At 32.7% G+C, this 23163-nt stretch overlaps 3 protein-coding genes across 3 annotated transcripts; all 3 read right to left on the bottom strand.

Annotated features, from left to right (window-relative positions):
* Positions 1-192: 192 nt before the first annotated feature.
* rtp (MORN repeat-containing protein retinophilin) lies at positions 193-2466 on the bottom strand. Its single transcript, XM_088269987.1, has 4 exons — positions 2457-2466; positions 2182-2389; positions 1299-1408; positions 193-455 (listed from the first exon to the last, which is right to left on the bottom strand). The coding sequence occupies exons 1-4, from the start codon at positions 2464-2466 to the stop codon at positions 301-303; spliced, it is 483 nt and encodes a 160-aa protein (XP_088126113.1). The 3' UTR covers positions 193-300.
* Positions 2467-3484: 1018 nt separating this feature from the next.
* LOC148303397 (periodic tryptophan protein 2 homolog) lies at positions 3485-13787 on the bottom strand. Its single transcript, XM_088269981.1, has 16 exons — positions 13681-13787; positions 12517-12629; positions 10873-10967; positions 10168-10296; positions 9627-10069; positions 8719-8938; positions 8266-8433; positions 7898-8150; positions 7386-7533; positions 6587-6778; positions 6010-6155; positions 5773-5920; positions 5545-5688; positions 4485-4737; positions 4098-4317; positions 3485-3714 (listed from the first exon to the last, which is right to left on the bottom strand). Exons 1-16 carry the CDS (start codon positions 13696-13698, stop codon positions 3549-3551), a joined length of 2856 nt encoding a protein of 951 aa, XP_088126107.1. The 5' UTR covers positions 13699-13787; the 3' UTR covers positions 3485-3548.
* Positions 13788-16876: 3089 nt separating this feature from the next.
* On the bottom strand, positions 16877-21630 carry Vha16-1 (Vacuolar H[+] ATPase 16kD subunit 1). Its single transcript, XM_088270070.1, has 3 exons — positions 21470-21630; positions 19249-19441; positions 16877-18441 (listed from the first exon to the last, which is right to left on the bottom strand). The coding sequence occupies exons 1-3, from the start codon at positions 21552-21554 to the stop codon at positions 18234-18236; spliced, it is 486 nt and encodes a 161-aa protein (XP_088126196.1). The 5' UTR covers positions 21555-21630; the 3' UTR covers positions 16877-18233.
* Positions 21631-23163: the final 1533 nt, after the last annotated feature.

The following is a 23163-nucleotide window of genomic DNA, read 5'->3' as shown; positions in this document are numbered from 1 at the left end:
ACAATCTAACAAAGTATTATCTTGGAATAAAACAATTGGAAGATGTAGAAATAAACCTTATTGATCGTGCAAAGAGATTTTATAAATATTTTATTCCATCAGTGACTTATGTTCAAAAGAATTTTATGATAGTTTGTTTGTCTAAAATAATTCTTTATTAATTTAAGTGTTATTTCTTGTTACATTGTTGATTTTAAAGAATTTGTAAATATATATAAGTATATATAAATACATATTATTTTTAAATTGGATTTTTACTTTCATTCCCCACAAAATATAGCACTTTAGTGATTATACACATCAGGCTGGATGACATTGTGCTCTCGCCATATATGCAACTTTTTGGGCCTTTTGAATGATTTCTGCGCAGCGTTTTTTTCTTATAAGTCTGCAGTCTTGAAAAAAACCTTCGTTTCTTGGAAACCCATTGCTTCCATCACTGAATGTAACAAGTCCTATAAAAGATAAACATGTAGTCAATGCATGATGGAGCATTTGGGAGGTTAGTAATTTTTCTGATAATTATTTGTACTTTATGTTAGTTACCCTAGACCCCAGGACTTGTTTAAATGTATCTTAAAACAAGACTATCGTAAAATAAACGGTGATAAAAAACCCTCACAATTTACCAGAAATATTTGTATGTATGTAAAACCCTCATCCGCACCCGATGGTGCATAGGGCACTGCATCATACAAACGCAATATTATCTTGATCATTAACACATAAAGGAAAGTTGATCAGCCCTCCGCTTCCGCATGAATAAATATTAGAGTGAAAAAATCACTTATGATTATTTGACTCCTCCTAGGAATCGAATCCGGGACCTCCAGTACGGTAGCCAAGCGTGTTGACCATTACACTACGGAGGCGGACATAAATGTTTACTAAAACATTTACTAAAAACATTTTGAAAATAAGTGAAACTTGTTTTTTAAGATACATGCTAATTATCATTACATTATTTTCATCTGTTGCCTCAATGCTCCCCACAAATTGAATGTCCGTTGTAAATTTTACAAATTTCCCATAATTTAGAGTAAAAGGAGCTCGATATAATAATTACGAATTGAATGAAGATAAAGCTACCATAGGTTCACTGGCACAGACGTCCCAGCACTTGCTTACAAGGGAGAAAGAATAATATGATCATTTTTTTTACAAAGTTGCATATCCCTGTCTCTTTTCTGTAAGTGACATGATGATCATAAGATTTGCTGGTGTATGCATGTATTCATTTATTTACAGTGTTCTACTAAAAGTAATCAAGTTGAAAGTTTTAAGAAAATATATATTACCCAGGCCCCATATTCGCCCACCTCGAAATTCTCCTTCAAACTTCATCCCATCAGCTCTCCAAAATACTCCGTGGCCATGAAACCACCCTTGCATAAATTCGCCCTCAAATCTTAAAAATTTAATATGAATTAATTACTTTGTTTTAAAGTTGTGGAAATCAATTGTACTTAAATTTCTCTAATTTACTAAGGCAATATCCAATTTTATTCGTGTTTAAATAAGTATTAATTCGAACTGATACAAAGAAAATATTGTTGGATTTCTGTGATCAACATATGGATTTTTTTTAAAGTTGATTAAAAAATTATTTGAGTAGAGTGATAATAGATATTTATATTTTATAAAAAGAGCATGAATTGTGATGATAAACATCGCTCACTCCTTTCAAGAACGTCATAAATATAAAATCGACAATTTTCAGTTGTGCATGTTTTCGGAATACCCAGAAAATGTACTATATCCCAGCAAAAGAGGCATATTTTTAACTTAATATTTACCCGCTACATGGCAGAAAGTGTTGTTTTTGCATTATGAAGAAAAGGTATTATTTTATTATTTTTTTAAATATATTAAATAATTTTCAAATGGAGAATAACCTTCAGGTTTTACCTAAAAAGATCTTTTTCATAGTAAAAAGTTCAGTAAGTGGCTTATTATTAATTTTTAATACATTGTATTATATTTTTAAACTTTAAAAACGTTCTCCTAACAAATCAAGTTTTTTTTTATTTATGACGTTCTTGAAAGGAGTGAGCGACATTTCAGAATTAAAGATAGAATCAAATAAATCATTTGAAGGCTAATTTTATTAGTTGATAAGAAATATAACTGTATTACTTAAACCGGGCAACATAAATAAATTGAATAAATAAAGGTACTTACTTGGCGCCATCAGGGAAAGTCATAACTCCCAATCCTGAAGACAACCCATTGATGAATGCTCCGTCATACCTTGTACCATCAGGAGAAACAAGATGCCCCATTCCATGTTTCTGTCCTCTGGAATTCCATTCCCCAATATAGCGAGTACTATCTTCATACTTGTAAGCTCCTATTTTAACTACACCAGGATCCACCACTAGGAAATAACACAAAAATTAACAGTTTTTGGTTCAGCTATCTAATACAAAATACATTTTTTTCATCAGTAAACATACCTTCCACCATTTTGAGTGTTATTAGGTTAGCAGCACAAATAACAGTAAGTTTCTCTACTCATAAATTCTGAAAAGCATTTCTAGGGCTTCACTACCCTCATAATCAAATTATGTAAGTAAAGAATTAAATATGCAGACTCTATCTACCCCATTTTCTATATTGGTAGTAATTAAAAATAATGTTTTTATTTAAAAAAAAAGAAAATATAGATAAATGTGCATACATATTATTTTTGATAATCTACTAATGATTATTTTTAGGAAGTAAGAATATGATTATTGAGTGTAAAAAAAAGAATATAAGAAAGAATCATATATCGCTCACTCCTTTCAACAACGTCATAAATCAAAAAACTTGATTTTTCAGGAGAACGTTTTTAAAGTTGAAACATATAACACAATGTATTAAAAATAAATATCATGCCACTTATTGAACTTTTAACTATGCAACAGATCATTTTAGGTAAAACCTGAAGATTTTTCTCCATTTGAAAAATATTAAGTATATTTAAAAAAAATAATTAAACAACACCTTTTCTTCAAATGCAAAAACATTTTCTACCATGTAGCGCGTAAAAATTAAGTTTAAAATACGCCTCTTTTGCTGGTATATAGTAAATTTTCTGGGCATTCCGAAAACATGCACAACTGAAAATTGTCAATTTTTGATTTATGACGTTCTTGAAAGGAGTGAGCGATATGTACACCTCTAGAATTTACTATTTTTTTAACATCATTAATGAAATTGGAATGTGTCATTGGATTTTTTTTTTTACATATAAATATTAGGTTTACTAAAATACTTGATTATGTATTTTTAAATATAGACCACAAAATAAAAAAAATATGGGTTCTACGTTTTAAGTGATTACATACAATAAATAATACTCAAAATGAAATGTTATACATGTCTTTTTTTTCATATGATATTTATATTCAAACAAATTGATTGCAATTATAACAGCAATAAAAAATAAATGTGGAAAATTCTGAGTTCCAAGATTGACGAAAAGAAAAAGACCAAGAGATTTCTTTAAAAATTTATTTTGAAAAGACATTGTTACAATTTTTTCATAAATAAATATTTTGATTCTATGATGATTCATCGCTATTTTCATCCTGACTTTCTGAATCTGCCGTGCCTCTTCCGCTAGATTCACTTCCAGAATGATTGTCAACTTCCATTAGGTTATCATTGTCCTGTTTACGTCTTCCCAGTTCTTTTATATACTGGATAGTATATTTATTAAAATCACAGCTGAAATAAAGGAAAATAAATATTTAAATGGAAAAGTCATTTTAAAAGTAAAAATTAGACTGATGAAACAATAAATTGAAAAATCGGATGTCATTCAGAACTCAATACCATAGAAAAACATAAGAATATATATATATTTAAAAATATATATGTATGATAAATGCATAAAAATTTTATACAAAATCTTTGCAGATCTTGTAGATTTTTTCATTATGCATATGTATTACAATAAATAAACTAAAAATCGTACAAATTTTATGTGAAAAAAATACATACTATTTAGCATATTCACAGGATTGGATGCCAAATGACTACATTTTCTTTCATCTGCATATTCAACTTATTTGCTAGTTTTATACTGCAAAAACCATTAGAAAACTTACATTTCAGATAACTGCTGATATTTTCTAGATAAAGTCTTCTCTAAAGCTAACAGTGTGGGCATTTCAAACATGCCTTGCATCCGAGAATTGTGGATTGTTGTAGCGTAACTAATCCAATGGAGGTACAATTCTATGTGACGACTCTCTTCAAATAACGTGGCAACAGCTTTCAGAAGCCTATGTAAATATTCATCAGGGAGACTGGTTATTGTTAGTTGAACTGAAATCAACATACATTTTACATTGACAACAAGATATGTAGAAAGTATTTTTTTTATTAAAAGCATTGTAAACTTTGTGGTATGGTAATATAAGTGAACGATGAATGATAAGGAGAGTGTTAGATATGTAAAGTATTTTATAATTTAGAACTTGTTTAAGACTTACTGTCGCTAATACTGACTCGCTCGACAGCTTCTTGAATAATTTTCATTTCATTTAGCTGCAGGGCTGCCATTAGTGCTTCTGTCCACTCCTGTTTATTGAGGGCTTCTTTTACCATTTGCGGTGTAGCGTGAAGTTTAAGTTCAAATGGTTGGAATACTCCACCAGCATTAAGAGAATACTGCATTAGTCCCTCTGTAGTAGCCACAGAAAAGCTTTGGCCAGTAGGAGAAAACTGAACGCAGAAAACACGCACCTAAAGGGAAAAAACAAACACAACAATTGAATTATTACACTAAAATCTCATGTGTTAAACATTTTGAGTAGTTTTAAGTGTGTAAATGGTGCTATGGTGGTGAAGGGTGGTATTATTTGCATCTAGTGGTAGTGATTGTCTTGACGAAGAGACGGGTACGTCTCGAAACCTCGGTGAGTGGTTTTATACTAATATTATTAACATTTTTGTAAAAAAATAAATAAGTAACAACAATTAACTTTGCTTACACTTCTTCAAAATTAAGCTTTTGTAGTAGGAAGATATGAAGAAGTCTGAAATATATCGTAGTCATACAGGAGAAAATGACCAAGTGCATTTTTTACAAAAACGTGATTATTGACTATTTGATATCTTACTAGCTTAATATGTACATATCTCTGAAAAAATGCCAAAGCGATTTTAAACTTGGAAGTATAATATATTGACTTGTTAAAAATGACTAACTGCATTGATGTTTATTTTCTTGCCAAGCAAAAGTGACTTAAATGGCCCTCCTGAACATTTTTCGTTTTGTTAGTTGGTCACTTTCTCCTGTACGACGATATATATAAATTAGGAGATTGGTAACAATATTCCAACAATTTAAGGTATGCAAATGTCAGTAGTTCTGGTGTAAATAGATGTGTTTTGTTAGACAAAAATTATTATAACTGGTGCTCACCAACATACATTTATATTATGATAATAAACATGGATGATTCAAACTCAGAACACTGTTAATTTTTTGGTGACATACATTTTATGCTAAAAATAAATTTGACATAAAAGAGAAAAAAAATGACTTACTTCTGGTTTGAAATTTCTATCAGCCATATCGCCCTGCTTAACTCCGGGAAGTCTTAATGCAACATCGCCACCTTCTAATTCCGACCTTTTTTCAACAAGCATTAGATTTCCAAATTCTGTCATATTGCGTTTGCTCACAAAATCCTTAAATAAATTGAAAAAAAAGATGTACCCAAAAATATAAGGAAACAGATATAGAGCACATATTTAATTATCAACTTTACTCACGCCCATTGCATCCAATGATTTATTTTGTGTAATTTCAAATTGTTTCAGAAGAACAGATTCGTTAATACTGTAAATACAAATATTTTTAGACTGCCCTCCAGCCAGTACACAATTTCCATCAGCAGAGTAACAGAGTGATGTAAAAGACCTAAAAAATATGATAAGAATTGATATATATCGAATTTGATTGAATGATATAAATTGGTATATAAAAAAATAACTAAATGAAAGAATTACTTGGCTTTGAGCGATTTTTGAGGAGTTATCAAATCAGTATCTGATCGACCGCTGCCAAGATCGTTTCTACCATCTATTGTTTTGGTTTGCTCATATGTGCGCACGTCAAATATACAAATCTGACCATCCAGTGTACACACTGCTACCTGAAGGAAACAAAATATCAGTATAACCAACATTAAAAAAAATGTTTTATTTTAACCCGTTACATGCGAGTGTGACAGCAATTGCTTTGCGATTTGCGATGCGTCTTGCCTCAAGAAAGATGGCAGCGGCTGACACAATGATGAGTTTATTTATATTGAGATTTTTGTTCTGTTACATACAATACACAATAAACACATGTTTAGAACTCTTGGTAAGAAATAATAATCTTTGTTTATCAGATCCAACTAAATAAATTATTTTAACAGTCGTATTGAAGTGCCCCGTAGAGGAATACCCAGTAGCAAAACGTCACACGGTCAAAGAGTTAATTGTACAAATTCATCTGACAATAAAGTGTTTGTTAAATAAATATGTTTTATATACACGATTTTATAATTAAGTAATGTTAAGGATTGGTAGTGAAATTCACCTCTTGTCCGTCAGGTCGATAGGCAACCTGTAGTCCATCTGCAGTGAGATTAATGGTTTCATGATCGGCTCCTGTCTCAATACAATTCCAGAGGCGAAGTGTTTTGTCCCAACTGACAGAAGCTAGAGCTGAACTGGACAGACACGGAGAGAAGGATAAACCTACTACTGGGCCTTCGTGTCCACTCAACACCTAGAATATAAGTTTAAACATAAACTCAAATCAAATACCATTTATGTGATAATTTACTAAGACAACACTTATTGCTGTAGTTATCATTCATTTTTCTTATAAAAAAATCCAATGGAAATACTCCTTGCATATTGTAAACAAAATTATTATGTATGGATTTGACAATAGATTTTTAAACTCATTAGTTTGAAAATGCCATAACAAGGCAAAAAAATTATCACAAGTATAATTTTTATGTGTTTTTAGTAATAAAATACAATTTAGCAGTCTCAATAAATCAGTTTTTGATTTTAACATTTATTATATAAAAACAAAACTATTATTATATTTTTTTTAATGTTTCGGCAAAATCGCACTTGGTAAATTGAGTCTGCTGTATTTTACTCTGAAACCCCTTGTTGTGGTTTGGAAAAAAAAAATATACAAAAAAAAAACAAGAGCAAATTGATATTGAAGAACTTAAACTATCCTTAAACAACTTATGTTGTTAGTAATCGTATGTTTTGTTTAATTATATTAAAATTGAAAATTGAAGATCCCTAGGATCTACAAAAAGAAGAAGAAGAGAAAATTGAAAATAATAAATTAAAATAAAAATTGTAATTACCTCCAATAGCTTCCCCAACTTTATTGACCAAACAAATATGTCAAAAACATCTTGTCCCCCTGCAGCACACAACTCCCCACTGGAGTCTAATGCTGCACAGCTGAACTGCACTGGGGTTGGAGAAGTTAATGTCCGGAAATTACGGTACCTGGGTAATAAAAAATGCATGAAATGTTTGTAACTTTTACCAAGCAAATTATTTAAATGTGTTTATAAATATAATTTTTTGTATCATATTTCAAGAATTAACTTTTTGACTGGAATTTATCAAAAAATAACTTCTATAAGTATGTCATGATTACACGATTAGATGTTTGAATGTCATATACAAGTATATTATAACTATCCCTAAAAATATCTCTGCATGTTCAATATCGACACACAAAAAAAAAACACTAGACTAGGAAAGTTGCAAGTTTAAATATGGAAATCTTGTAAGGCCAGCATCAAGAGCAGTGTCAACTCGGCTGTGAGAATTAAAAGGATAAAAGCCTTAAACCTTAAAAACTCACCTTAAGATGTCATAACATCGGACAGTGCCATCAAGAGAGGATGAAATGAGAAACTTTTTGCTGGCACTGAACTGAACGCTCGTTATGGAGCTAGTGTGTTCGCTGAAGGTGACAAAGCAAAATCCACTTGTGGTATTCCACAATTTCACCTTCCCATCATGACCTCCGGTGGCTATATACTGCCCGTCAGGAGAGTAACAGAGACAAGTCATGTTGGAAGAGTGCCCCTGCTGTTTCATCACATACTGCTCACCTATAAATCACAGAGTCAAGTGAGCATAATACGAAACAATTGTAGTCACAGCCAAAAGAGAGAGTTTCAAAAACAATACATGATCAATAAAAATTACAAAAAGCTGGAAACTTACTTTGCCATTCCCAAACTAGCAATTGTCCTATTCCTGAACAACCTAAAGCGATCCAATCGCCTGGTTTTGAGATTGCTATTGAACTTACTTGATAGTCAGAAATACTAAGAGAATGAATCAAATTCACATCTGGAAGCTCGTGTAGAAAAAATGACCCATTGGAGAAACCTGAAATAATTATTTTTTAAATCAATATGTATAATTTTCAATATCCCTGTTTTAGATATCCCGATCAAATCAAAATGTTTTAAATTAATCAATAAGATATGCATAAAAAATATAGTATTTTTGTTTAGCAGAATAGCTGTTTGTCTTCATATATATAAAAATTATTGTTTATACTTATTAATAAAGAAATAAATTTCAAGTAAGAAAAGGTCATAAAATAATCCAGGCATTAAAACTAATTGTAAGCATATTTCAGTTTCCGCATAATGCATAAAAAATACTAACCAGTAACAAGAATTTTGGTATCCTTATGATATGCAGCAGTTGTTAACTGAGCATCAGCATTATTTTTCTTTACAAGATCTCCTAAGTAATGTCTTGCGTTCTTTGTATATTTAAATTTAACATTATCACTTTCACCTTCTTTAATAAGCTTTCCCTTATCGTCACGTTTCTCAATGCCTTCTTCAACGTGGGTATAGCTAGGAATAGTGTCTTCAATGTTCTAAAAAAATATATAATACAAGAATATTATTATATAATATGTATTTTTTTTTAAATTATAGTATAATTCATTTTTAACCTATTGATTAAACCCGTTAGTGAGTGAGTTCTTGCAAACTAAACAATACTTGAGTCTTTTTTTCCACGGTATTAATTCATCATAAAAATAAAATGTAAAAATCAACTAATATTGTCAATAAAAATATAATAAAGCAGTTTTTCAATTATTGGTCTGGCCAAAATAAAAAGTTATTATTTTAAAAGTTAAATGGATACATATTACAGATTATTACAAAAACATTGAGAATGTTACTACAAGTCCTATTCTTCTAAATAAATCAAATAGTTTTTGAATTATAAAGTGTTTCTTGCCCGGCCATTTTCAAGCGCCTGAATGCTATGGGAAAGATTCAGAAGCTCAAGAAATGAGTGTCTCACAAATTGGATGAAAGGCAGCAGGAACGACATCGCAACACCTGCGAAATGCTGCTCGCACGAAACAAAAGAAAGCATTTTTTTGCATAGCTCCTACCCCCTCTTCATCTTTTAACATGCTAAGGACACAACTCTAAAATGAAGAGTTAGCTTCATACAGTGTTTGAAGATGCGGAATATTGGTACGTGTTCACCAAGTGAAATGTAAATTTCAAAAATCTATAAAATAAGGTTAGATATAGCTATGTATATACCTCCTTGGAGTTTTCGGGTAACTCAATAACCTTTTCCATATTAACATCATCTTCATCATCGTCATTATCAAGTTCTTTTTTCCCCAGGATTTTCTTTTTTTTCTTACTAGGCGGAGCCAACGATAATTCATCCGGATTGACATTGCAGTCCCACACGCAGACCTGTCCATTTCGACTGATTGTGGTTATGTCGAAACTGTTCTTTTCGAAGAAACACCCAACGATCATTTGAGAATGCCCACCGAGCAAGTAAGAACGGAAGTTGTGGAATCTATCCAAAGAATAAATTCTAGTGCACATGTCTTTTGATCCGATAGCGAGCAAACGCGAGCAAGATGACCACTCCAAGCAAGTTGTGTCATCTACTGCACCACGAAAAACTCTCTCCATCACAAATGCATTATATTCTCCAGTATATGGACCGGGAGACTTCATAATGAACACTGAAATTTAAAAATGTTTTAAAAATATATTCAATTGTTAGATTAATAAAGTAGAAAACTTGTTAAAACACATGTGAAAAATAGAAAACTGTAATTACCATTATTTTCCTTACAAACGGCAAAATGTTTTCCATCAGGACTAAATTTGATGGCTGTAACGGGTCGGTGAAATCTGTACTGGTGAATAACGGTGCAAGATATCATACTTATAAGATATGCTTCACCCTCTGTAAAAATTTCAATAAAATAAATGCAACAAATACATTTTAAAAACATGACATATCACTGGTTAAATGCCAAAGGGCCACAACGCAAAAAAAAATATAACTCTTTATTCCAAAAATGGTATCTAAATCCTCAACATTTTCATATTCGAAAGACACCCATAATTCTAGTGTTAGAAATGTCCATTTCTAACGCTAGAATCATGGGTGACTTTTTCGAATATGCAAATGGTTGTCATATAATAACAATAGGTTGTAATCTTTTAGAAATCATGAATTTATCCGTTATAATATTGCTCAAGCATCCTAATTTAAAGTTTAAAACTAATTTATGAATTTAAATACATAATTTATGTATAATGAATTGTTTAATTATGTCAGTTCATTTCAATTTTGGTTTGACTCGGTCAGTTTTTATGATATAATGGTAAAAATTTGCCTCATATAGCGTGTATTAATGCTGTGCACGGTTGTTTAAACTCTAAAACTAATTATTATTGATAACAATGATATAGTTTAAAATGACAATTGTAGAAAACATAAATTATTATTTTCAATGTGATATCTTCAAATATATACCTTCATTTGCAGCCACCAAAGTGCATCCATTTGGAGATAAGTCCATAGCAGTGAAATTGTAATCACTCTCAATCGGTAATGTATTGGATTTATTGCTAAAAACAAACATTAAATAAGAAAATATTTTATCCTGGATTATGCAATCACTTTGATCTGTTTATTTTTTTGTTTTCCAACCCTTATCCGCACCCAATGGTGCATAGGGCACTGCATCGTATTGACGCAGAATTATCTTGATCATTACTTACATGAAGGCAAGATGATCACTCCTGAGCTTCAGGACCAGTCCAGGGTAACATTAAATAAATATTAGAGAGCAAATTTACTGATGTTTATTTTTAACGCCCCCCCCTCCTGGGAATTGAACTCTGGACCTCCAGTACGGTAGCTAAACGCGCTAACCATTACACTATGGAGGCAGAGGTTTATTTTTCCTTCCTTCAAACCCTCATCCGCACCCGATGGTGCATAGGGCACTGCATCATATAAACGCAGTGTTATCTTGATCGTTAACACATGAAGGAAAGGTGATCAGCCCTCCGCTTCAGGTGCCAGTCCAGGGTAATATTGAATAAGTATTAGAGTGAAACAATCACCTATATTTAATTGACCCCCCCCCCTGGGAATCGAACCCGGGACCTCCAGTACAGTAGCCAAGCGTGCTGACCATTAGACTACGGAGGCGGTTTATTTTTAGCTGCTTTAAATAATCATAAGAATTCAATTTTTTCTTTGTCTATTTCGCCTTTGAGTTGATGATGATTTGGAGATTCCCATGTTTGCAGTAATTTCCCTTCAGAAACATAATATTTTATTTTTTATCTATTAAATTGATTGACATTAGAGTTAAAGTTGTCCAACTCTAATGTATGGAAGTAAAGGATGGAGTTGGCAAAAGAAGGATGAAAGTAGACTGATGAAAAGCAATCCCTAAGACAAATGTGCAGCAAAACGATGTATGATAGATGTTCGAATAGTGAAATAAGGAAAGAATGCAAACCTGAGATGAGCATTATCGATAAAATTAAGAAAGGTGTGTTGAGATGGCTTGGACATGTGGAATGAATGAGTGAGGAAAGAACAGTAAAATAAATTTATGAGGGGAATGTAGTTGAAAAAGGAGCAAACGAAGACCGAGAAAAACTTAGCTAATCAGGTATGTCGAATGCTTGAAAATGGTCATATTAGGAGTCGAAATAATCGGCTGGTATGCATGAATGCGGAAGAGGTAAATAATGTTTGCAAAGACAGAGTGGTTTGGCATTCTATTCAGGGGTAAGCACCCCTGCGAGGAAGCCACATTATGGTTAGTTTTTTCAAACCCTTATCCGCACCCCGATGGTGCATAGGGCACTGTATTATATAAACGCAGTGTAATTTTGATCGATAACACACGAAGAAAAGGTGATCAGCCCTCCGCTTCAGGTACCATTCCAGGGTAATATTGAATAAATATTACAGTGAAAAAAATCACTTATATTTATTGGAACCCCCCCTGGGAATTGAACCCGGGACCTCCAGAACGGTAGCCGAGCGTGCTGACCATTACACTACGGAGGCGGACAAGGTTAGTTAGTCAGTTAAATTGTTTGACCTATTTCACATGATGCGAGCATTTCAATAATAATGAAAAAATTTACTCACTTTTTGAGATCATAGATGGTGATTCTATTCCCGACTGGACTAATAATAGAATTTCCATCTGGAGTAAAAATTAAATCTCCTTTTCGATAAACCGTGCCGAGGAGGTTATTAAACTGAAAATCAAAATAAATAATCATAAATATAACAATGTATATAACCTTGATACATTCTCTTTTTCTTCTTCTTCAAACCCTTATCCGCACCCCAATGGTGAAAGGGGTACTGCATCATATAAACGCAGTGTTATTTTGATCTTTAACACATGAAGGAAAGGTGATCAGCCCTCTACTTCAGGTACCAGTACAGGGTATTATTGAATAAACATTAGAGTGAAAAATCACTTATATTTATTTAACCCCCCCCCCCCCCGGGAACCGAAACTGGGACCTCTAGAACGGTAGCTGAGCGTGCTGACCATTACACTATGGAGGCGGACATTATGCACTATAAAATAGGGTTGTTGTCCCGTGGTTAGTGTCACGGACTCTTGAATCAGAGTTTCTCGGTTCGAGGCCACTCTACCACAACTTGATAGTTATTTCTAATAATGAGCCGCTTAGGCTCACAGAAATAGTATGAAATTGAGGTATTTTTGTAAATAATGAAAACACAATATTTCTTTTTTTTTAATTTTGTTAATTCAGATAACAGATTGTTTGTTAAAGGTTCAATCTGTTTACATAAGCAATTTTTTGTTTTTTTTTTTAAAGAAATAGAGATACAAGTATTTTTTTTCTCCACGGCTAATGGATGTGAGAAAGACGACTGACATCGAAAAATTCACATAAAAATGAAATTAGTGATGGCACTCGCCTTTGGTTAGCGCCTGCACTTATCAAAACATTCTCGTTGTTTCTCAACTACACCACAAATTCGCAAAACATATTTTTTTCACGGAAAACAGCTTGTGTAACGAAAATTAAGTATATATAGTTCAGTTTAATTTCATATAGAAGCTACCTGTGTACGTTTATACGTTAAGACTCACTGCAATTTTAAAAAGTAATAATTAGAGATTGCAAGGGGGTACACATAATACCTTAGTAAAACTACTTAGACAATAAAAAAAAAATGCAGTTAAGTTTAATAAGACAATCGATCTACTGCATAGTTTAAAAAGGTGTCATATATTGTTCGCGCGCTTAATTCATAATTCCTAATTACCTTAAAAGAGAACTTCATTGTGATAATGTAGAATTACTATTACTAATTCAAACTGATACCAACAAAAACCAAAACACGTGTTCGGCAAGTTTGACCACAGACTAACTAATTTATATAGTTTGACAGTGATTTTTGACATTTGTGCTGCATAGATATTTTAATTCTTAAATAAAGTGCTGCCAGTAAAAATACTTAGAGTACCTAAATACAAATACATAAGCGAGGTAAGTAGGTTAGTTTTGTGAAACCTCTGTTGCAAGCGTTTTATAGTAGGTACTAAAAAAAATACTAACCATCACACAGCTGCTCCGCAGAGGTAGGCAGGGAAAATAGAACGCCATACCAATCTGTCTTTGCAAACAATTTTCGCTTCTTCTAAATTCATGCATCCCTTCATACCCGTCGATAATTCCTCCTCCAGACTTGACCCAATTGTTTCCAAGTCATTAAGAAAAAAGACCAAAATTACCCTCCCGGCCACTTCTCTCCTGTGTGTCTTCCTCTTTTGCCCTATGAAGCCACTGATGCTTTCATCATGTCGCCCTTTTCAAGAATCACTATTACATTCGTTTATTTCGGAATAAGTCTTGAAAAATGAATCGTAAAAATCCTCACTGTTATACGTAACCTAAATGTATGATGCAAGTGTTACGAATGTTACTATTCCAGGATCAAAACTACAAAAGCTCATTCGCCTACATTCCGTTAATGAATTCACAGATGATTTTATTTGTACTTGAAAAAAGGGTAAATAAAATTTTATACCCCTGTCCTAAGAGTCTGAGACATTTACATTTTTAACAGTTTGTAGGCATAAATAAGAAAAAAAAAATTAAGCCAAAGGCCACCGGGTTATAAAAACAGGTAGCATTTCACACTTCACCTCCTGCCCTTACATCAAATCGTGCAATACTACCCGAGATCCACTAAAGCAAAGTAATGGGTGTACATTTTTATGGGTCCTATAATTATGTGTAATACAAAACCTGTAAAATAATATCAATATATGATTGCTAAATATTGAACTGTGGAGCTCTTCTTGTGCCTCTAATTTGTTAACAAAATTAGAGTTGTCATTCACCACGCTGCTCAGCACTCCAGCGTTAAGACACCCTTAACACCCAAATACAGAGTGTACCTGCCAGTGCTGAATAACAATTAAAAGGCAGGTTGCTGGTTACGGGTAACCTCTATGGTTTCCTTAAAATAATATGTCAGCCATCGGTTACCTCTGTGGCGATCAAAACATTAACAATTGCTCAGGACATGATAAAACTGGTGATTTATTTAAACTTGTACGATTTTTAACCATTTAATATCCACAAGTTATTCATGTTTTTTTACACATGAGATGGTGATGTTAATGTATACTTCTTGTCCTGACAACCATTTCACAAATGCTGTTAAAACAATTACTTGGATAATCCAAAAAGCACCCAGCAATAAAACCTGTTGATACTTTTGACAAACACACATAATCTCTTCCTAAACACCTACTTAAAATAAATACAGCTGTCAACAGTCCTCTCAAATGAAGATCTATGATACCATTTGGCAGCTCAAGACTCAAGTGTTTTCTCAGATTGCGAGTAGAAATCAGGAAAACAATGATATTCTTCGCAGAGTTTTTGTAAAAGATTTGTATATTGGCAGCCATCCATGTATTTTACAGAGTAATACTATAATCATAAGAGAGTTATTAACCGAGTATATTGGAAACAAACATGCCAATCTAGAAACTTATAAATATAAAATCTCAGTATAGATTTAGCTGTACAAATGCTCTAGTGGACTGAAACCGGAATGGCCTAGTGTAAATAGCCCATCATTTGCTCCCCAGTACATAAACATTATTTACATTAGTCACTAATGATTTTATTGATAATACTTAATATTTAAATTGACGCCATGTAGACAAAAAGATATTATATTTTGTAATACCAACATTTAGAAATTAAAGTGGATTTTTATAAAGTTATTTATCATTGTCCGCCTCCGTAGTGTAATGGTCAGCACGCTCGGCTACCATTCTGGAGGTCCCGGGTTCGATTCCCAAGGGGGGTAAATAAATATAAGTGATTTTTTCACTGTAATATTTATTCAATATTACCCTGGACTGGTACCTGAAGCGGAAGGCTGATCACCTTTCTTTCATGTGTAAACGATCAAGATAACACTGCGTTTATATGACGCAGTGCCCTATGCACCATTGGGTGCGGATAAGGGTTTTTATTTTTATTTTTTATTTATCATTCTGCAAAAGTTGCATGGCTATCTGTTAAATTGTGAATTCCACTGTAAGTGAGAAAGGTTTTCCCTTTCCAGTATAATAAACACATTCAACCCAGGGTGAGTCACATGTGCAAGTTCTGCAGATTATGTTGGTCACCGGTAGATATTTTACGCTAATTGTAATTATTAATTTAGTATAACACTGGTTAGGAGTTATGTATTTTATCTTCAAGTCTGTAAAACCTCATATGGTTACCGAGGAATTAATTATTCCGAAAATAATAATAAAAAATAATAAAGAATGAAAATATTATTTTATCGGTCGTTATAAACACGAAACGAGTCTTACACAATCCTTTATAGGTTGGGTATGTCAAATTAGATATTCCTCAAGAGTGATAATACCCTATTGAACAGAACAGCAAATTACCCTCCCACTGATTAGTCCGCTTAAATACACCAGAAAAAAATCTAAAAGATACAAATATAAAATCATGATTTGTATTATATAGCTTCATTTCTAATAATATTTTCAATCCACAGTAGAGTACAAAATTGTTGTTCTGCTTGAAGATGATTTCTTTTTTTTTATCATACATTTCCTGGTTACAAAGAGACTTCAGATCAGCGATTTCAGTGAGCATTGTCTTTGGTGAAAATGATGACTTCCAAGTTTTATATTTATGGCCTTCGGAGTAAAGTGATTTTCCATGTTAATCATATGTAAATGTATTCATCTGCAAATGCTCATCCACTTTTCCTTTTAAATTTATTTAAAATATATAAATGTATCACAATCTGCTGGTTTATGAGGACATCATTGTATTATCTGGCTATATATAATCATTCATTTGAATAATGATATCCATATTATCAAATGAGCATTTTGTAATTGCAATGTGCAATTGCAACAAGTGAGCAAAGCATGGAGGAAAAAAAATGTTAGAGATCAAACATGAGTAAATTTAAATACAATATTTTATTAACACAATTCATTCAATAACACTGAGGATAATTTCAAATGAAACATTTTTAGTAAGATCATCCTGGAAACAGATTCCCTTACTTAGCAAGTTCAGCTGAAACCCCGGCCATACATCACATCCAAACATTAGATACACTGTTGTCTAGTCGGAAAAACAATTGAACTTTCTTATAAAAGATTTAGATGAAAATAGATAATATTTAATACTGTACCCCCTTCTTTCAGCCAACGAGGGATAAATTACTTTCAAATCTCCCGGTCACACTAAATATAGTAGCTCTGGTTTGGGGTTTTAATAAAAAGTATTGTGCGCAGAAAAGTGTGTAACATAATCTTCAAATATATTGTTAACTTTTAAATACATGATTAAATCAAAAGAGTATACAATATATACATTATTAAAATATACTAAAGCAGAGCTACTAATAAGATTGACAGAAACAAACTCATTATGGAATGTACAAATTAAATTTTATGATCCCTGACAATCTTACTATTATTTTGTGACTACAATTTAACGCTGTTTTACAATATCTCTTCAGCCAAACCACAGTTATTTAATTATAATTCTCTTTAAATTATTTAACCTATGAGGGGTTATATGTCCCACTATAACATTGAAAGCTAATACGATACATAGTGTATAATAGATGAAATCAAACGCAGGCGGACACATACTCAGGGTCCGTACCGCAAAGTCAATTATTAGGAGGAAATGAAATAGCGCAGAAGCTATTAAAATACACAGGGGTTTGAAACGGCTCAATTTAAACAAATGTTTGGACTTTAAGTAATCTAATCACTAACTGTACATAAGTTTTGTCTTAAATCTAAAATAAACTATAGTAAACAATGAAAATAATAAAGGAACAAGGATATGAAGGGATATGAGAACAAGAAAAGTAACGGGTGTCACGATATGTACATAAGTAAATAAATATCCCCAACTGTTACAAAGCTCCTTGCTTCAATACGGATTATACAAAATTAAGTTGCAAATTACCAAAAAATGAAATAGAAAAGGTGAAATATAACTTTGTTACAAATTATACAACAGGTATCACGGGGTGACGTGCCCGGGAGCAGCACCGAACCCGGGCACGTACCGCGCGACTCTAAACAATATATTACACGGTTCATAGATATGAAGTTAATGTCGAGTCCCGGCGAAGGGCCCATTATAATTTACACGTCCCAAATCTAACATAATCGAGATGGCACTATCTAACAATCTAAGTGGACCTCCCAGAGGCTTTAACGTAACAACCGGACAGTCCGACGCCGGGACAGGAATTGTCGGGAATAGCACAGTGAGTGTAATACGAGGGTGATATCTTTACATCTTTGTGTAAAGATACACGGCCACGATGAGACCGTACAGACCGAGTACTTCAGCGAAAATGAGGATAAGGATCATTCCCACGAACAGGCGGGGCTGTTGCGCTGTGCCGCGAACACCCGCATCTCCCACAATCCCGATGGCAAACCCGGCAGCCAGACCCGAGAATCCTACAGCCAGTCCAGAACCCAGAGCGAGGAAGCCCCTGCAAAGGAAAACACATCTTGTACTCCACACCTCTTCTCATCATCGCTAGCCTAATAATTCTTGTTACAAATAAAAAAACATTAAACCAATGCAATTTATTATATTTTCCATTTCTGAACAATATATTTGCACCTAGTGGTGCATTAGATTAATGCAGTGTTAACTTTATACTCGTTTGATCAAGGTAAGGTGATTAGTATTGCGCTTCAAGCAAAACAGGAAACATCAGTTAGTGCCTTGATCTAATGCATTATTTTAACACATTTTTTTTTTAAAGATATTGAGATTTACATGATCTGTATTCAAGAATACCCCAGCTAACAAAATTAATTCATGGCAAGGGCTGATTAGTATTTTTCTTCTTGTTGTACTGCTACATGATGGTTAGCATAATTGTATTGTTATTTTATATGCCGCTATTATGAATAATGACTCAAAGTCAATAGTTAAGATGATTAGTAGTACAAATAATTTGTTAACTAAATCACAATTTTCTTGCAAAATGTACATAATATGAAATTTACAGAGAAGATCAAATAACACCAAAGTAAAAACAAATAAGCTACAAATTATAACAGTGCATATTATTTTTTGACATCTCATCAAAGATTTTAAAAAAATACTGTACTCAAAATGTTGTACAGTACATATTCACTACACATCAGTGATTAATTTCTTACCTGAATACTAACTTTTTAACTTTTCAGTTAAGTAACAAAAAACTAGAGATTTTTAAAATGAATTATTTGTTAGCCGAGGTATTTCTTAAGAAACTAGGTATGGATGTGATGGAAAAAAAACTTACTGGTAGAGTGTGTATCCCGAGTCGGGGGATCCAATATTACCCGCTATGAGGATAGCCACCACCAGCCCGTAAATGGCGATAATACCCGCCATGACAACGGGAATGATGGATTTCATGATCAATTCTGGCCTCATTACGGACATGGCCGCAATACCAGTTCCAGACTTGGCCGTGCCATAAGCGGCTCCCAGCGCTACAAAGGCAAAATACATAAAATGTTAATACATTCCGGAACCCATTTATACTTACAAGTCTGCTTTAATGAGTGTGTTTTAAACACACATGATAACTTATTTAAAATTATTACTAGGGATTTGGACATTTCAAAAGGGTGATCATTTACACACTAACTGCTCGAGTTATTATTATCATTTTCCAAGTAAAATATATGAATTTGACTGCCATGCAGCCGTAACCGTAAAGGTAAAAATAAATAGCAAAAATACAGCATTTAATGTATGATTATGAATGTTTTCAAATATACAGATTGTACACACGTGGACCCTATGGACAATGCTCGCCTCCCTTATCATTCACCAAATAAGCTGCATAATTTCTCAAGTTTTCAAATGATTTAAGTACTTTTTGATAAATAAGAAAGATGTAAGAATCTATTGTGTGAAATATTTGTTAGACTGTATAAAATGCTATACAAATACAGTTTTTACATTACTGTAAATGTTACAGGTGAAAATATCTTCATTCGTTTAACCACACCCAATAGTGTAAAGGCATTAAATTGATGTAGTGTAATCAATTTTGTCCTTTTATATTAAATTATTTTGGTGAAAATACATTAAAATTAAATTAAAATACATTATGTATGGTAGACAAATGTTACTATTCAACTCGTAATAATAATGTGTAAGAGAGATTCCCAATGGAGTTCTTACTCGCGCTCGCTTTAGGTCCATAAGTGATAAAATTAATAAAATTATTATGACCTACTTATTTTTTTCACAGTAGTTAAAAAATATAAAAATTAAAATTCTATAAATTTGCTTGAAGTGATGCTTATGCGAAATTATCATAGTAATAAAATACTTTGAAAACGGTTTGAATGGATTAGGTACTACATTGTTTGACTCATAAGTAAAAGAGCAAAGGAGAAGAATATCACCTGACTTCAAATAAAGTCCATGACCTCGAAAACATCAAGTATGTTCCAAATGGGTAGTAATAAGAAATGTCTTAATTTTAATCATGATTTATCATTATTTTTTTTTTAAAAGAAGAAATTCTTCGAAAACAATGTGAATCAAACAACCCAATACCATTATCTGAGTATTTCAGATAACCATTCTGCCTTCAACAGATAGTTACTAAAATTTAATTGTAATCGCATTTTTATCAGTAATCTCATATAAATGACAGTGGACAGTGATAAAAATCACTCGCGTGATTCATTCTATACATTTAGTCTCGTGATCTGTTTGATAATGTTGCTAGTTTCGAAAAAATGCCGTCAACACACAAATATTACATTTTACTTATATTAAAACGTATTTAGATAAATTGATCCGATTATACGGAAAAACCGTATGGAAAGCGAATCGTATGAACACGATAGAATATTCGGCAAACAAATAAATAAACATGAATCCTGACCTCATTTGCAAATGTTTAGATCTCAAATGAAAAAAAAGGTTTGTAGTTACTCATCGGCAAGTCCTATCGGACTTAAAGATTCACGTGACGCGATCACGAGGGGTTACACCCACTAAAACCTCCAAGAAATTGCAATTTTAGTAACAATTGCAATTTTTGTAACATTGACGGTTAATTTGAACATGTAGCGTAGAAGAAAAATTACAACGTACGGTGGATAACATACTAGAACAATCCCTGCCATATGTATTGCAAGATTACCGGGGCGGTGGATGAAAACGCTCAACGGGTACTTTAAAATGCAAATTTATCATAAAGAAGCTCGTTAGTGTCATCGAGAACAAAGTATTGATGTGGTTCATCATAAATTTTGCGAGCGTCGGCATTCTACTCGATTATGTTGGTGACATTGCTTAAAACTATAATTAGAGTCTAGGGGTAACGGGAATTGTGTGTGATTATGCTTCTTTCATTCTAAAAATGACATTTAGACCATTCTCATGTTAATGGTAATGGAAATTGGGAAATGAAGGCTGTAAGAGAGAAACCATTAGATCGATACGGCCCCGAGTGACCACCCTGTTGGCGCATGTAAAATTAATATAGCACTTACCGCTGAAAATAATAGCAGTTGATACTCCCATGACTCCGAAGAAAGGTCCGTAGACGGGGGTCAATTCTGTTAATCCTGTAGACATTTTGAGAGATTTAGGAGTATTTTCAGGTCCTGAAATGAACTAACTGACTATCCCGACACACTCACTTCTGTAAACTAGCGAACCCACTGTCAAATATGGCCTACACTCCCGACTTCACGACGGAACAAGTCATATGACGAAAATATTTTTGAGGCAAGGTCCGGCACCTGCGCGACGCCGGATTGGTGGAAATAATTGCACTTGACGAAATGCACCAATGGGATAATGGTTCTTTTCTTGTGTCGTGACGTAAGAGCAGAATGTGGCTGGCGGGCCAGCAAAAACTCCATTTGACATGCGCATATTACGAAAGAGTGTCTTTTTAAAAACGAATTAACATAAAAATACAGTTTTTTCTAATAATAATATATGCACAATTTAACAATTAATATATTACAATAAAATTTTATATTTGTTTTTAAAATAATATTTATTTAGCTATATACAATTATCACTTCCTTTAAAGGGGCGGGAGTTGAAATAAATTTGAAAATGTGTAGTAATATAATAAAAACTTTGCTTCAGTGACTTGTCATATTTTAGATCAGACAGCTTTGTTTACTGATTACATAATTTTATAGAGAAAGGATTTTCAAGATTTTTTAACGTTTATTTCGTTTTTAAACATAACTCGAGTGTGACTGAGAATATTAATATAGTTAAAATAACTAAAAAAAAAAAAGCGCTGAGATTATGCTCGACTGTGAAATTGACATTGCTGGTTTAACTCCCGCCAAACAAAAAGTAAATTCAAGAAGGATTATTTTAATTTGGCCCTATTTCTCATATCTTCTATCATACCTAAAAAAAAGCTTCTAAATAGAGGCTTTGCAGATTCTTTAAAAAAACTGTTAATTGTGTAACCTTAAAATTACTTCAAAAATATATCAACGCTCAAATTGTATTAACACATTGTTAACTTGATCATCAATGGTCCAAAGGATAAGTGATGAGGTCTACATTCTCTAGATTCTTGAATATAGGATTGAAATATATTTGAAGAGGTACAAAGACATAAGCAAGGAGCTTAGGATGAAAGACATTACTGCAATATGGGAAACATAGTATGAATAATAGGCAGGAAGAGTTTTCTAAGTTGCATAACCGTTTTCGTAAAAGCTAGATAGATACTGCAAATGTGTCCGATTCCCTCAAAGGAATTTCCCTTTCTCTTAAGGGACTTCATATGGTATTTAAAAAGCTGGTTTCACAATTGGACAGGTGCGTCCAAGGAAAAGGAACTCAAAATGTATTTATATTGTATTTTATGTTGATAAAATACAACAATACAGTATTGAAAATGAAACATTAAAAAATTACTCACACGTGTTTTAATTTTTTTAAAGACAAAACATTCATTTCAGAAATTCTATAATTTTCCTGGAATATATAAGGCTGTAACGACATTTCTCCAAAGAATAATTATGCTAACATTCTTTATATCTATTATTTGTTACTAGCTCCACCTGGCCACCCCTTGCTGTGGCTCAATCTGGTTAATTTTTATTGTTTAATTTCACAGTGCTTGTAGAGCAATGTAAATAAAAAATAAATCTATGAAACGATGCAATTGAAATGCTAAATGACAGCATCTATGAAGAAGCACCTT

The sequence above is a fragment of the Brachycentrus maculatus genome, unplaced genomic scaffold (assembly GCF_059751285.1).
Source record: "Brachycentrus maculatus isolate JH-2025_06_01 unplaced genomic scaffold, ASM5975128v1 h1tg000370l, whole genome shotgun sequence".
Lineage (NCBI taxonomy): Eukaryota > Metazoa > Arthropoda > Insecta > Trichoptera > Brachycentridae > Brachycentrus > Brachycentrus maculatus.
This window is presented reverse-complemented; position numbering and strand designations above follow the sequence as displayed.